General features: G+C 45.2%; 1 protein-coding gene across 1 annotated transcript in view; it reads left to right on the plus strand.

The window, feature by feature from the left end:
- kynu (kynureninase) overlaps positions 1-13,454 on the plus strand; it is a 207,809-nt gene that overhangs the window by 75,137 nt on the left and 119,218 nt on the right. The window contains exon 5 of the mRNA XM_038789947.1: positions 10,344-10,405. Within this exon, the coding sequence (XP_038645875.1) occupies positions 10,344-10,405 (62 nt within the window). The remainder of the gene's footprint in view (positions 1-10,343; positions 10,406-13,454) is intronic.

The raw sequence follows: 13,454 nt of genomic DNA on the forward strand, positions 1-13,454 counted from the left end.
AGTAATACCACAGAGTATGCGAGAGCTCGTCCTCGGCCAACTCCACGAGGGTCACCTTGGGGTGGAAATGTGTCGCCAGCGAGCCCGAGAGGCAGTATACTGGCCTGGCATCAATCAGGACATCGCCAAAACTGTCCTAAATTGCCCAACGTGCCAACAGTTCCAGCCGGCTCAGCCGAAAGAGACTTTGCAGCCGCATGAACTGATGTCGTCCCCATGGACCAAGGTTGGCATTGATCTCTTTCAAGCAAAAGGCCGGAACTATGTCCTCCTCGTGGACTATTTTTCTAACTACCCCGGAATGACCTCACGTCGGCAACAGTTATCAGGGCGTGCAAAGAGACCTTTGCCCGTCATGGCATTCCACTTCCGGTCATGACTGATAATGGCCCGTGCTTCTTCAGTCAGGAGTGGACGGATTTTGCCCGACAGTACAATTTCACGCACGTCACTACAAGCCCCCACTACCCCCAGTCAAATGGGAAAGCTGAAAAGGGGGTACACATTGTTGAGCAACTGTTGTGTAAAGCGGCTGATTCGGGTTCAGATTTTAACCTGGCGCTGCTAGCCTACAGGGCGACTCCTTTGTCCGCTAGCCTGTCCCCAGCACAGCTGCTAATGAACCGCACACTACGGACGACGGTGCCAGCAATCCACATCCCGGACCTTGACAATTTTCCGGTCCTGCAAAGAATGCAACTGTCTCGGGCCCACTGCAAGTCGGCTTATAATGCTCACGCCACAGATCTCCCTGCTCTCATTCCTGCTGACCGAGTTTGTGTTCAGCTACCTGATGGTGGCTGGTCTGCCACAGCTGTGGTGGTCAAGCAAGTGGCCCCCAGATCATTTCTCGTTCGCATGCATAATGGCTCTTTTCTTCAGCGTAATAGGTGGGCACTGCGGCTAATTCCACGCTCGCCGTCTGAACGTGATGTCCTGCCTCGCCTGCTGATTCCTCAGGACACACCCTTCCAAGAGGCCACCCATCTGCCGCTTCTTTTGCTACCCTCTACATTGGATGCAGCTCTGCCCATTCCACTGCAGGCAGCCCCTGACCCTCCCTTGAGGCGGTCAACCAAAATTCGCCCCCCGCCACAGAGACTGAATTTATAGACTGAATGATTCATTGCCTTGTGCTTTGTTTACACATCTGTACATATTGTTTCTTCCTAATTTTGTGCATGCACTCTATCTGCACTAGACACCTTCCCGTGTAAATATGTTCACGTATTTTATATATAGTCAGGCTCCTACTCACGTAAATACGCTCACAAACTTTGTACATAGTCAGGCTCAGACACACACTCACTATTTATTGACATATGCACATTTTTTAAAAGGGGGAGATGTCATAATATACACACAAGTATATGATGGTGCACAGACAGACATTGATTGGCACACATGATGACCAATGAACACACAGAACACAGCAGCCAATCACCAGACAGGACACGGCCACTATAAAGCCAGAGGGCACTAATTTTCCCACTCTCTTGGGATCCAGCCTCTGAGACAGTCAGAGCCTGTGAGATACAACTGGAACATCCACCATATGGTAGTAAGATAGTCTGGTCAGGTTAGCCTCAGGTCTCCCATCAACTCAGCACAGTGTCAACCCACATGGGGCTGGTTTAGCACACTGGGCTAAATCGCTGGCTTTTAAAGCAGACCAAGGCAGGCCAGCATCATGGTTCAATTCCCTGAACAGGCGCAGGAATGTGGCGACTAGGGGCTTTTCACAGTAACTTCATTGAAGCCTACTCATGGCAATAAGCGATTTTCATTTCATTTCATTTTACAGTTAATGTTTAATAGTTAAGAGTTCAATAAAATAGAGTTGCATTTCTTCAAGTGTTGGAAGCCTGTCTCTCTCACTGCTATAGTAAACGCAGTAATCGCAGACCCAGCATACCCACACATCACCCTCTGTTTTCTGCACTTGAGCCAATTTTGCATCCCAACTGTCCCTGTAATTTTGCTCCTTTCGTCTTTAATTTTCCTAACAAGGTCTTTTTAATAACAGCATTATGTGCTGGTTTAGTAAAATTCCTTTTCATATAAATGAAATTATAAATGAAATTTATAATGAAATATTATATGAATAAAATTTCAGTTCATATGCACAACATTAACCTGACCACAGTCTTCAAACCTCTCCAAATGTGATGCTACATTTTCATTCCCCCAGTGCTTTAACACCTCTCTCATATCGTAAGAAGCATTGAAAGATTGTGACCAATGCATCTGCAACTGCCAACCTTATAAGTATCAGTTCTTTTTTAAATCTTTATCCTATCCAATAATGCTACTATCGCCTCCTTTAATTCTACATTGCCAGAACTCTTCCCACACGCCTTCGGTTTCCATTTAATTTTTAATTGTTCCAAATAAATTCCAACCATGCCTTTGACTATCATTTTATTGTTTATACGTTTGTGAAAAACCTTCAGGTCCCATTTTGTGTCAGCTGTGAATCTATTCTCACAATGTCCTTTTGCCCCTCACATTTTATTTTTAGCTCTCTGCTGTGTTAGCCTGGTTTTCAACTGCATTGTGAGTATTACATTTAGCAATTATCTTTTTTTCTGTTTCATTTTAATTTCTTTATTTTTAGCTACCCAGGAAATGGCAGCTTTGGATATCCTTCCTTCCCTTCTGTGGCAATGGGTGCACTCTTTTCCCGAACTGTCTTCTCCATAAAAGCTTCCTGTTCAGTTCATGTTTTGTCCACCAGTTTTTGAATTGCACCATCCTTTTTGAGTTCAGTAATAGTTTCTGTGATCATTACTGGGAGAAACCCCTTGTCCTCTTTCTCCCTTCCTTTCCACACCATTCCTAGATATTTTGTGTTCAGAATCCCAATCCTCCCATTCTTTGAGCCAGCTCTCTGTATTTGCCATCCTGTGCTATCTGCCTCTCTTTGTCCTCAATGTGCTTTATTGTCCTTTCCCATGTTTCATCCTGATGCCATGCCAAATTAGTTGAATTCTTCCCCTGACAGCTCTAGTTAACCTCCCTCCAAGGACTTTGTCCAGAGCCCTTGAACAGGTCCGTCTTGAACAGATCCCTCTTGGCCCAGAATCCATCCTCATGCCCAGCAATCGGAATCCCTCCTACCTGCACCATTTACCTGGTTACAAATCTCATCCTACTCTTCCTTTGCTTACAAAAGTGTGGCATTAGGATTAATCCAGCGATTATTACTTTTTGAGGTCTGGTTTTTAAATCCCTTCCTAACCCATTGAAATGCTTGACTGCAGGACTTCAAGCCTTGTCCTACATTATTGATTTGCACGTGGACCCCATAATAAGAAAGAACAAAGAACAATACAGCACAGAAACAGGCCCTGCGGCCCTCCAAGCTTGCACCGATCACGAGTCTCATCTCTACCTCTTGTTTCCCTTCCCCTCTCAAAGCTTTCTGCACCCTCTTTGGCTCTATGTCATACTAGATACACTGAATTAAATATATCAATTGACATTGCAGTGACCACAAAATTTGAAATGGTAGGATGTGTACTTGTCATTTTTCAGCATTCTTTTAATGGCATGAAGAGATGTGTGCCAGATAGATATGAAATGGATGTAATTGCTCTTTCAAATGCGTTGTATGAAACCTTTTGTTAGCTGTCAAAAGTTGTGATTTATCCCGAAAGCTTTGCTAACCATCATGCTACCCAGTGAAAATTGCTCAGCCAAATTAATTCACATCGGAAAAAAATGTTTTGAGTTAAAGGATAAAATTTGCAAGGGATGTGTTTTCAAATGATCTGTAATCTGTTTTTCTCTCGCACTGTCAGATAATAAAATTCAGACAGTCCATTCCAGCTGCTGTTTGAAGAAGCATTATAGTGAAGCACAAATTGTGCCAAGATTCTGCAATAAGATGCCCCATTAAACGATTAACAAATAATTCATTATTGAAGATGGGAGTGATATAGAATAGTTCAGTGTCATGCCAATGACAGATCCAGTCATCTTTTAATTTAAAAAAAAATCTGATTCTACACAGCACAGTATAACTGTGCAAATTCAACCACAAATGTAAATATATTGGGGTGTGGGAGTGTGTTTCAGAGGTGTCCCTCTGCAGGAGTCTGCTTCATCGCCTGCTTCATAGCCAGACAGATAACTGCACCTGGTCCTCCACACTGACCCATTTCTCGCCTGTAATTCCAAGTAGCTGCTTGTTTATGTCATTGGTCACACCCAGGGAGCTGTCCACAGGCTAAAGCAACTGAGGCGAGTATGTGGGCTGGTGTCCACATGTGAGAACGGATGCCTATCTGTAACTACCATTTCTCAACTGTAAGGGGGAAAAAAACCTGCTTTGACAGATGCCTTACAGGTGCTCAACGCATCGCAGCACAGCCCTGTTAACAGCTGTAAATTTAATCAGCATGGATGCAGAAGGTGCTGCAGAGCATCCATTGCTGTCAACCCCATCTCCAGTTGACTGGACTTCTCAAACTACTGGGAACAGATGCGCAGAACTGAGAGAGTGGACCTGGTTAAGCGCGATCCAGCTCCACTGGAATCAACTCCGGCTCAGGAGTTTCCTGTTTGCACATCTTACAGACGCCTTCACGCAAGTCCTGTTTTGTCCCAAAATACACGCATTTAGAATTCACATACTACATTATATTGCGGGTGACACAAAAATAATAAATGGGAAGTCTACATAGCTTCTCGGAACATACGAACGCGACTTGATAAAGGCGACAGTTCCTTACCCCAGTACAGATGGGCGAACCCCCCCACCCCCCACTCCCCCAGAAACATGTCCCTAAACCTCTCCAGCCCCTCCTTGTCTCATGCCCTAAATTATGAATCTAAACCAAATGGCACAAACCTATGGGGTGGGATTCTCCAATAATGGGGCTATGTCCCCTCGCCAGCGTCAAACACTGGCGAATCTCTCTGGAATTTCCTGAAGAATGTCCAGAGTGATTTTCCTCCCTGAAGGGGGATAGCAGGGCCCAGGAGTAGTCCTCGCAGCTCCGGCTGCTGATAGGGGCCCTGCACCTCCGGTCGGCAGTCTGCGTACGTGCACGGCGGCGGCCTACGTCGGCCGCCCCACGCGACATGGTGGATCCACACCGCGGACCTGCACCAAAAAGATTGCCACCCCTCCCCCCCCCCGTGATCGCGCGTGCCTGCTAATCAGTGGCCCCCCAATCGATAGCCTGGCTGTCTGTGAGGCCACACACCCCCCCCCCCCCGCTTCCCCGGTGAAGGATCCACCCACCCCCCATCAGGGTGGCCGCGAACTGATTCTGCAGCCGCCACTGGCCGTTCCCAACAGGCAAAACATGGTTAGAACCATGCTGTCGGGAACTCGGGCAGTTTACGTCGGAGAATCGCTGTAGGGGCCTCTGTCAATGACCCACGACCCGCACCGCATAGACTGCTCGCATGCATGTGCGATTCGCTGGAGCGGCGTCGGCCCGGGTTTCAGGTTTGACGCCCATCTCCGGCCCCGCACTGATCACGATTTCGGCTCAGATAATCCTGCCCATGGTTCCTGCAGATCGGAGCCAGCAGTTACATGGAATCAAGTTTGTTTGAAGTGCTGCCGAAACTGATTCCAACTCCTCACCACCACCAGGTTCGAAGTAAATCTAGCTGGGGAAAATGGGAGTGGTGCAGTAGCCAGGGCCCTCAGACTCAATCCTATGCTCCTCCATCTGCCCCCATATTGAATGTGGATCCTTAAAACATCCCTGCACCATATAAATATTTGCTGCCCAGTAATAACGTAACAAATTAGGTGGTGTCAAGCACCCACTGTCACCCCCTTCCGCCCCCTGATTGCCTATCCATTTGCAAAAAAGTCCTACGAACCCAAGGAGTCTTATAAGCCCAAACAAAAATAGACATCAATTTATTAACACTGTAAAAGAAAGCTTTGGGAAGAAGACTGGGAGATACTGGAACAAAAACAAATACCTTGGGAGAATATTCATCTTCACCGTCTGCATACTTCCAGCTAAGGTCAGAGGGAGGGCAACCCACCTTTTCAAATCGGCCTTCACCCCATCCACCAAACCAGAAATGTTGATGGAGCGAGGCCCGGTCATGGGCCACCTGAATTCATAGATACCGGAAGTTAGTCTTGGCCGGATGAAACAACAGCCTCCCCAGATCAACTCCCCTCCCCGGAGGGTTCACTAGAAAATATTTACTCTTCCCCAGATTCAGCTTGTACCCCGAAAAGGCACCAAACTTCCCGAGGAACTCCATTATCTCCCCCATATTGGAGAATGGGTCTATGATATATAGTAACAAATCATCCGCATATATAAGTACACCCTGTGCTCCCTCCCACCAAGCTCTATCCTCCTCCATCTGTTAGACAACTTCCAAGAGATGGATGGCAGCTCGATTGCTAAGGCAAACAAAAACGGATACCCCTGCCTTGTACCCCTGTTCAGTTGGAAATAATCCAAGCTGAGGGCATTAGCACTTACACTAATGTCGGGTCGGGGGCCCCTATACAAAAACCTAATCCATGAAATTAAGTTTGGCCAAAACCAAACCGCCCAAGGATCTTAAAGAGGTACCTCCATTCAACCCTATTGAACGTCTTCTCTGCGTCCATCAAAATAATCACCTCTGGCTTGGTCCCTAAGGAGGGCGACAACACAACATTTAACAATCTCCTAATATTGGGCGACAACTGCCGTTCCTTTAGAAATCCAGTCTGCTCCTCCGAGATCACCCCAGGTAGGCAGGACTCCAAACACATAACCAACACCTTAGCCGACAAATTATCGTCAGTGTTTAACATTGAAATAGGCTGATACGATCCACATTCCATGGGATTCTTGACCTTCTTCAGGATCAAGAGTGGATCAAGAGCCAGAGTGGCCAGCAGAATCCAACAGAAGTGGGACCAACTGGCCAGCAAACTGTTTGTAAAATTCAATGGGGAACCCACCCGGACCTGGTGCTTTGCCCGTCTGCATTAACTGAATACAGCTCCTGATCTCCTCCAGTCCAATCGGCATCGCCACCTCCTGCCTTTTCTCCTGTTACACCTCCGGAAAGCTTAACCCATCCAAAAATTGCTTCATTGATAAACCATCCTCTGGGGACTCGGACTTATACAACCCATAGTAGAATGCCTCAAATACCACATTAACCTTCTCTGGTGCAGAAACCAACCTGCCATTTGGGTCCCTCACCTGCGTTATCTCAGGGAAGGCAGCCTGCCATCTCAGCTGGTGAGCCAACAGACGACTGGCATTCTCCCCATACTCATAAGTAGCACAGTGGTTAGCACTGTTGCTTCACAGCACCAGAGTCCCACGTTTGAATCCCATTTGGATCACTGTCTGTGTGCAGTCTGCACGTTCTCCCCGTGTCTGGGTGGCTTTCCTCCGGGTGCTCCGGTTTCCTCTCACAAGTCCTGAAAGACGTGCTTGTTAGGTGAATTGGGCATTCTGAATTCTCCCTCTGTGTATCCGAACAGGCGCTGGAGTGTGGCAACTAGAGGATTAAGATAAATGACAATCGGTGTGTGACAACCACACAAGAATGGTAGTTGGCAGGATTTTAGTGAAAATTCCCCTCGCCAGACTGATGAGCCGAAGAGTAGAATTGTGACATGATTTTCACCCTTTGGAAAATATGAGAGAAATGCCACAAAAGATGGGATACCATTGAGCCTTTGTTGGTCCGATGAAGGCCTTTGGCACAGTAAATAGAGAGGCCTTGAAGAAAGGCTCAGTCAAACTTGGGCGTGCTAATAGAGCTGTACTAATAGAGCTGTACATCTGGTACATTTACTGATGGAATGATGGCAAGAGTCATTGTCTGTGGTGAATACACCAACCCCTTTGATGAAACAAGTGTTGTGAAGCAGGGGTGTGTCATGGCCCCTGTACTCTTCACTATAAACTTTGCTGTCATCCTTCTGGAGCATTTGATGAAAATATTGCGGAAATATGCATCCAATACAGAATGGACTGCAATCTATTCAACCGGAGATGACTGAAATTCTCAACCAAGAAATCATAGTTGCTAATTATTCGGGAATTGCTGTTTCTTAATGACTATGTCCTCGGGTAACTGTGAGTATGGCTTTCAAAGAGACATGGAATATTTTCAAACCAACTGATGACTCGGGACTAAACATCGGTTCAAGGAAGGCAGAGATATTCCACCAACTTTTGACCAGACCCCACCTTCTGTAACTATCACTGAAACAAATCTGAAACTATCTTCCTTCGAAAGGACAGTCTCCTTTGACTGTGAGATATCAAATAGAATTGCCAGAGTAAATTCAAATTTGCCCACTGATGCGAGAGACTGTGGAGAAAACGAGATAGCACACTTAAAACAATGCTTGCTGTGTACAAAACTGTCATAATACAGACATATTAAGTAGTTCAGCTTCCTTTCACATAAGATGCATGCAGAACATCAAATGGGAGGTTAAAATGCCCAATAGTGAGATATTTCAAAGTGCAGAAATGTCTGAAATTGAAGTGCTCCACATCACAGCCCAGCTCTGGTGGTATGGAGATGCAGTACATATGACTGATGATAAAATCCCTAAGGCAGTTATATATTCACAGCTTAAACTTGGGCATTCTCTGCGAAGTAGGCTGACGTTATGTTTCAAGAACTCCTTCAAAGCTGGCCTCAGGAAAATATGGTTTATCCACTTGGAGAAAAATGCACACGAAAGAATTACCCTGGGGGAACAATCAATTAGTGATGGTATTTTCTTCAAACTGCAAAGAATGCAGGCAGCTAAAAGAAAAAGGCAAGCTAGGAAGACCAGGCAGTTCCCCCCCCCAAATATCAGACAACTCACACTTGCCTGCAGAAAGCCATGCAGTTCTTCGTGTTGATTCCTGTTTTTGCTGTTTTTTTTACCATTATCAGTTTTGGTACATGGGTCTTAATGGAAACATACCTTTTAAGTTGAGCAGATGAAGTGAGGAAAGTTTGAAAATAGCACACTGTGCCGAAACAGGTTTTAGATTTTGAACAGCAGAACCCAGACTTTATGGCACCCGAGAGAATTGGTTTGATTGGTTGGCTGTTGGCCAATGGATTGGCCAAGGACACCATCCTGCCCAGCAACAGACAGCAATTGGGTCCTGCCAGGTGGGGTTTTCAGAGCACCCAGCAGAAAGCTACTGGAGTCCACGAGGGGAAGCTGTCTGTGTGTGTGTGTCTCTCTCTCTCCTTGCTGTTGCTGTGAATTTATAGGGAAGTCACCAGACCCACAAGGTGGAAGCAGCTCTTTCTCTCTGCTCCGCTGCCTACTATCTAAAGTCAGAAATCTTTGGACCTTGACGAGTCTACAGTGAAAACCATTGTAGACGGAAGATAAGGTATCATCCAACTGTAGGCATATACTGAAGAAAGAATCTAACATCCAACTGGAAGACGTCCATCTGAAACAGAATCTTTAACTTTAACTATTGACACCCCTCTTTCCCCTCTGTGTTCGTTTGTCTTGTGTATGTGTGTGTGTGTAGATGGTGGGGCGAGTTAAAGAACCGGGGGGGAGGGGGGTGGGGGGGGGGGGGGGTTAGAAATTAAACCAATTGTCTTTAAATTCACAAACCTGATGACTAGTTATTAGGCAGCCAAAGACTTTGGGTGTTTTTAAAATTCAAAGTTAATTTCAACTGTGTTGCGACTCTGGATCAAGCTGGGCTGGATAGACCCGCACTCCAGCCCAGGATGTTGTAACAGTTTCCACTCAGTTTCCAGAGCCATGTTAGAACTGACAACAGATTACTACACACTCGAGGAATGGCCATCCTCGATGATAAAAGGGGAACCAATAACAATAATTTAAATAATTAGAGGTGGAATGTTGGCATGCAACTCAAGGAATCTGTTAACGATAGAATTAGATGAAGACTGACTTAGACTTAATAGCTTCCACCGTCTAGAGAGGTTAGGCAGAAGCTGAATAGTCATTCACTTGGGGTTCTTTATGTCACAATTGCAGGACAGCCTTCCTGGTGCGGAGCCTCTTGAGTTTAAGGTACAGAATCAGGGCAACATCATTTTGGTCGTTTCTGTGACCTACATTTGCGTGAAAAATGGAGGCTTGCAATTTCTTATACATAATCCTAGCATGTGGACAACATAAACTAGTTTATGTCAAGCAGATGACTTTCCAAACAATTGATGTTTGCCAGCTGTTTTAAATTCAGTAATTATTGTTTGGTTATTTTAATGTAGTAGCGATATTAAATGTATTGAAGAAAAACATGCCAGAGTTACAAAGGGTATGGTACAACATGATATGGAAGCAAAAGCCAGGTCTTACATAGTGCATACTTTATTTACAGTTTTCTATTTCACAGGTGCTAAAAAGGAAGAAACTGCATTGATGAATGGACTAACTGTGAACTTGCATCTCCTTCTGGTGAGAAGTCATTTTTACTACACTTCATCATGAAAAATCATGCAATTAGACTCCAGTACATTGAAGAACTAGTACATGGTAACGACTTGCATTACAATCAATTTTTCTCTTTGTTACACTGTGCATCATGTGGAGGTCACCTACCCAACTGGGAAAACTCACAGAAATATTTGGCATAGCTACATTCATGTAGTTCAGTTTTGGTGAGATTAAAAACTGTCCACTGTAAACATAAGCATGTAGAAAGACTACTTCCTCCTCGTGCCCTAACACAGTGTGAACCCTGTGCAGAATTAAGGTCCAGAAAGAATCACTTTGATGATCTATTTCAATTAGTGGTGGTGTTGCGAGCTCAACAGGACTTTAGGTGAGAAATACAGGCAGTTTCCTGCTCCCCTCCCACCCCAAACAAAATCGGACCAGTCGAAAGCCATGCAGGTCTGCACTCTGCCTTCAGACGATGTTAGAATATAGAGCAGATGAATCTATATATACACACAAAGAATGGCCATCCTCAAGGACAAAAGGGAAGCCAATAACAATAATTTAAATAGATTAATTCTAGAAGTGAAATAATAGCATGCAACTTAGGGAATCTATTAATAAACAAAGACTGCCTGGTCTTTCTGGCGCATGGTACATATCCATCAGAATTATTCCATCAGACATAACAATGTAAGACCGCATAATGCAGTCTTCTAAAAAAGCTGTTTGTTTTCTTCATCAATTTTCACCTTTTCCCCATTTGATAGGGGGCAGCATGGTGACACAGTGATTATGTGTGGGTGAGATCCTTAATGAGTACTTTGCATCGGTTTCACCAAGGAGAGGGACATGATGAATGTTGAAGTTAGAGATGGGTGTGTGAATACTCTAGGGCATGTCAGCATAATGAAGGAGGAAGTGTTGGATATCTTAAAATGCATTGAGGTAGACCAGTCCCCTGGGCCAGATGGGATATATCCCAGGTTACTGTGGGAGGCAAGAGAGGAAATAGCTGGGGCCTTAACAGATATCTTTACACCTTCTTTGACCACAGGCAAGGTTCCAGAGGACTGGAGAATAGCCAATGTTGTCCCATTGTTTAATAAGGGAAGCAAGGATAAACCAGGTAATTATAGGCCAGTGAACCATATGTCAGTGGTAGGAAAGCTGTTGGAGAAGATACTGAGGGGCAAGATTTATTCATATTTGGAAGTGAATGGACTTGTTAGTGATAGGCAACATTGCTTTTGCTGGGAAGATCTTACCAACTTTGAGGAGGTGACAAAATTAATTGATGAGGGAAAGGTTGTGGATGTCATCTACATGGACTTCAGTAAGGCTTTTGACAAGGTCCCTGATGCAGACTGGTACAAAAGGTAAAGCGCATGGGATTCGGAGTGTGCTAGCATGATGGATAAAGAACTGGCTTGGTAACAGGAGACAGAGTAGCAGTGGATGGAAGTTTTTTAGAATGGAGATCTTGATTAGTGATGCTCCACAGGGATCTGTGCTTGGACCACTGTTGTTTGGAATATATATAAATGATCTGGAGGAAAATGTAGTTGGTCCGATTAGCAAGTTTGCAGATGACACTAAGATACCTCGAGTTGCTGATAGTGAAGGGGACTGTCAGAGAATACAGCAGAAAAACATAGATTGGAGAGTTGGGCAGAGAAATGGCAGTTGGGCAGAGAAATGGCAGATGTTCAATCTGGACAAATGCGGGATGATGCATTTTGGAAGATTAAATTCAGGTGTAAATTATACAGAAACATACAGAGGGATCTCAGCGTTCAGGTCCACAATTCCATGAAAGTGGTAATGCAGGCAGATAAGGTGTTCAAGGAGCCATATGGCATGCTTCCCTTCATCGGTCAGGGAAATTGAGTCCAAGAGTTGGCTGGTCATGTTACAGTTGTATAAAAACCTTAGTTAGGCCACATTTTGAATATTGCGCGCAGTTCTGTTCACCACACTACCAGAAGGATGTGAATGCTTTGTAGAGAGTGCAAAGGAAGTTTACCAGGAGGATGCCTGTTAGGTATGAGGAGAGGTTTAATAATGTTGGACTGTTTTCGTTGGAAGGACAGAGGCTGAGGGAGACCAGATTGAGGTCAACATAATTACACAGGTATAGACAAGGTGAATAGTCAGAAGTGTTTTCCCAGTGTGGAAGACTCAATTACAAGGGGGCACAGGTTCAAGGTAAGAGGAGGAAAGTTTAGGGGAGATGTGCGGGGCAAACTTTTCATTCAGAGGGTGGTAGGTACCTGGAGCACGTTGCCAGTGGAGGTGGTGGAGGCAGGCACGATAGCAAAGTTTAAGATGTACCTTGATAGACATATGAACGGGCGGGGAATTTAGTGATACAGATTGTTTGGGCAATAAGTAGTCGGTCTAAGTGAGGAATCTGGATCGCCGCAGGCTTGGTGGGCCGAAGGGTCTGTTCCTATGCTGTAATGTTCTTTGTTCAGTGCTGCATCACAGTGCCAGGGAAGCGGGTTTGATTCCAACCTTGGGTGACTGCCTGTATGGAGTTTGCATGTTCTCCCACGTCTGCGTGTGTTTCCTCCGGGTGCTCCAGTTTCCTCCCACAGTCCAAGGATGTGGATTGGCCATGATAAATTGCCCCTTACTGATCGCAGATGTCCATGTTGGGTGGGTTTATGAGGATAGGGCAGGGCTGTGGGCCTAGGTTGGGTGCTCTTATGGATGGTTGGTGCAAACTCGATGGGCCAAATTGCCTCTTTCCGCACTGTAGAGATTCTATGGATATTCTTCTCCTTTGACTCCAATGTTACATACGTATCAGGAACAGGAGTAGGCCACTCGGCCCTACGAGTCTGCTCCACCATTCAATAAGATCAGGGCTGAACTGATTGTAACTTCAACCCCACACTCCTGCCTACCCCCTATAACATTTCTAGTTCATCAAGAATTCATTTAGAACAAAGAAAAGTACAGCTCAGGAACATGACCTTTGGCCCTCCAAGCCTATACCAACCATGCTGCCCATTTGAACTAAAATCTCCTACACTTCCTGGGTCCGTATCCCTCTATTCCC

Source organism: Scyliorhinus canicula, chromosome 2, assembly GCF_902713615.1.
Source record: "Scyliorhinus canicula chromosome 2, sScyCan1.1, whole genome shotgun sequence".
NCBI classification, from domain to species: Eukaryota; Metazoa; Chordata; class Chondrichthyes; order Carcharhiniformes; family Scyliorhinidae; genus Scyliorhinus; species Scyliorhinus canicula.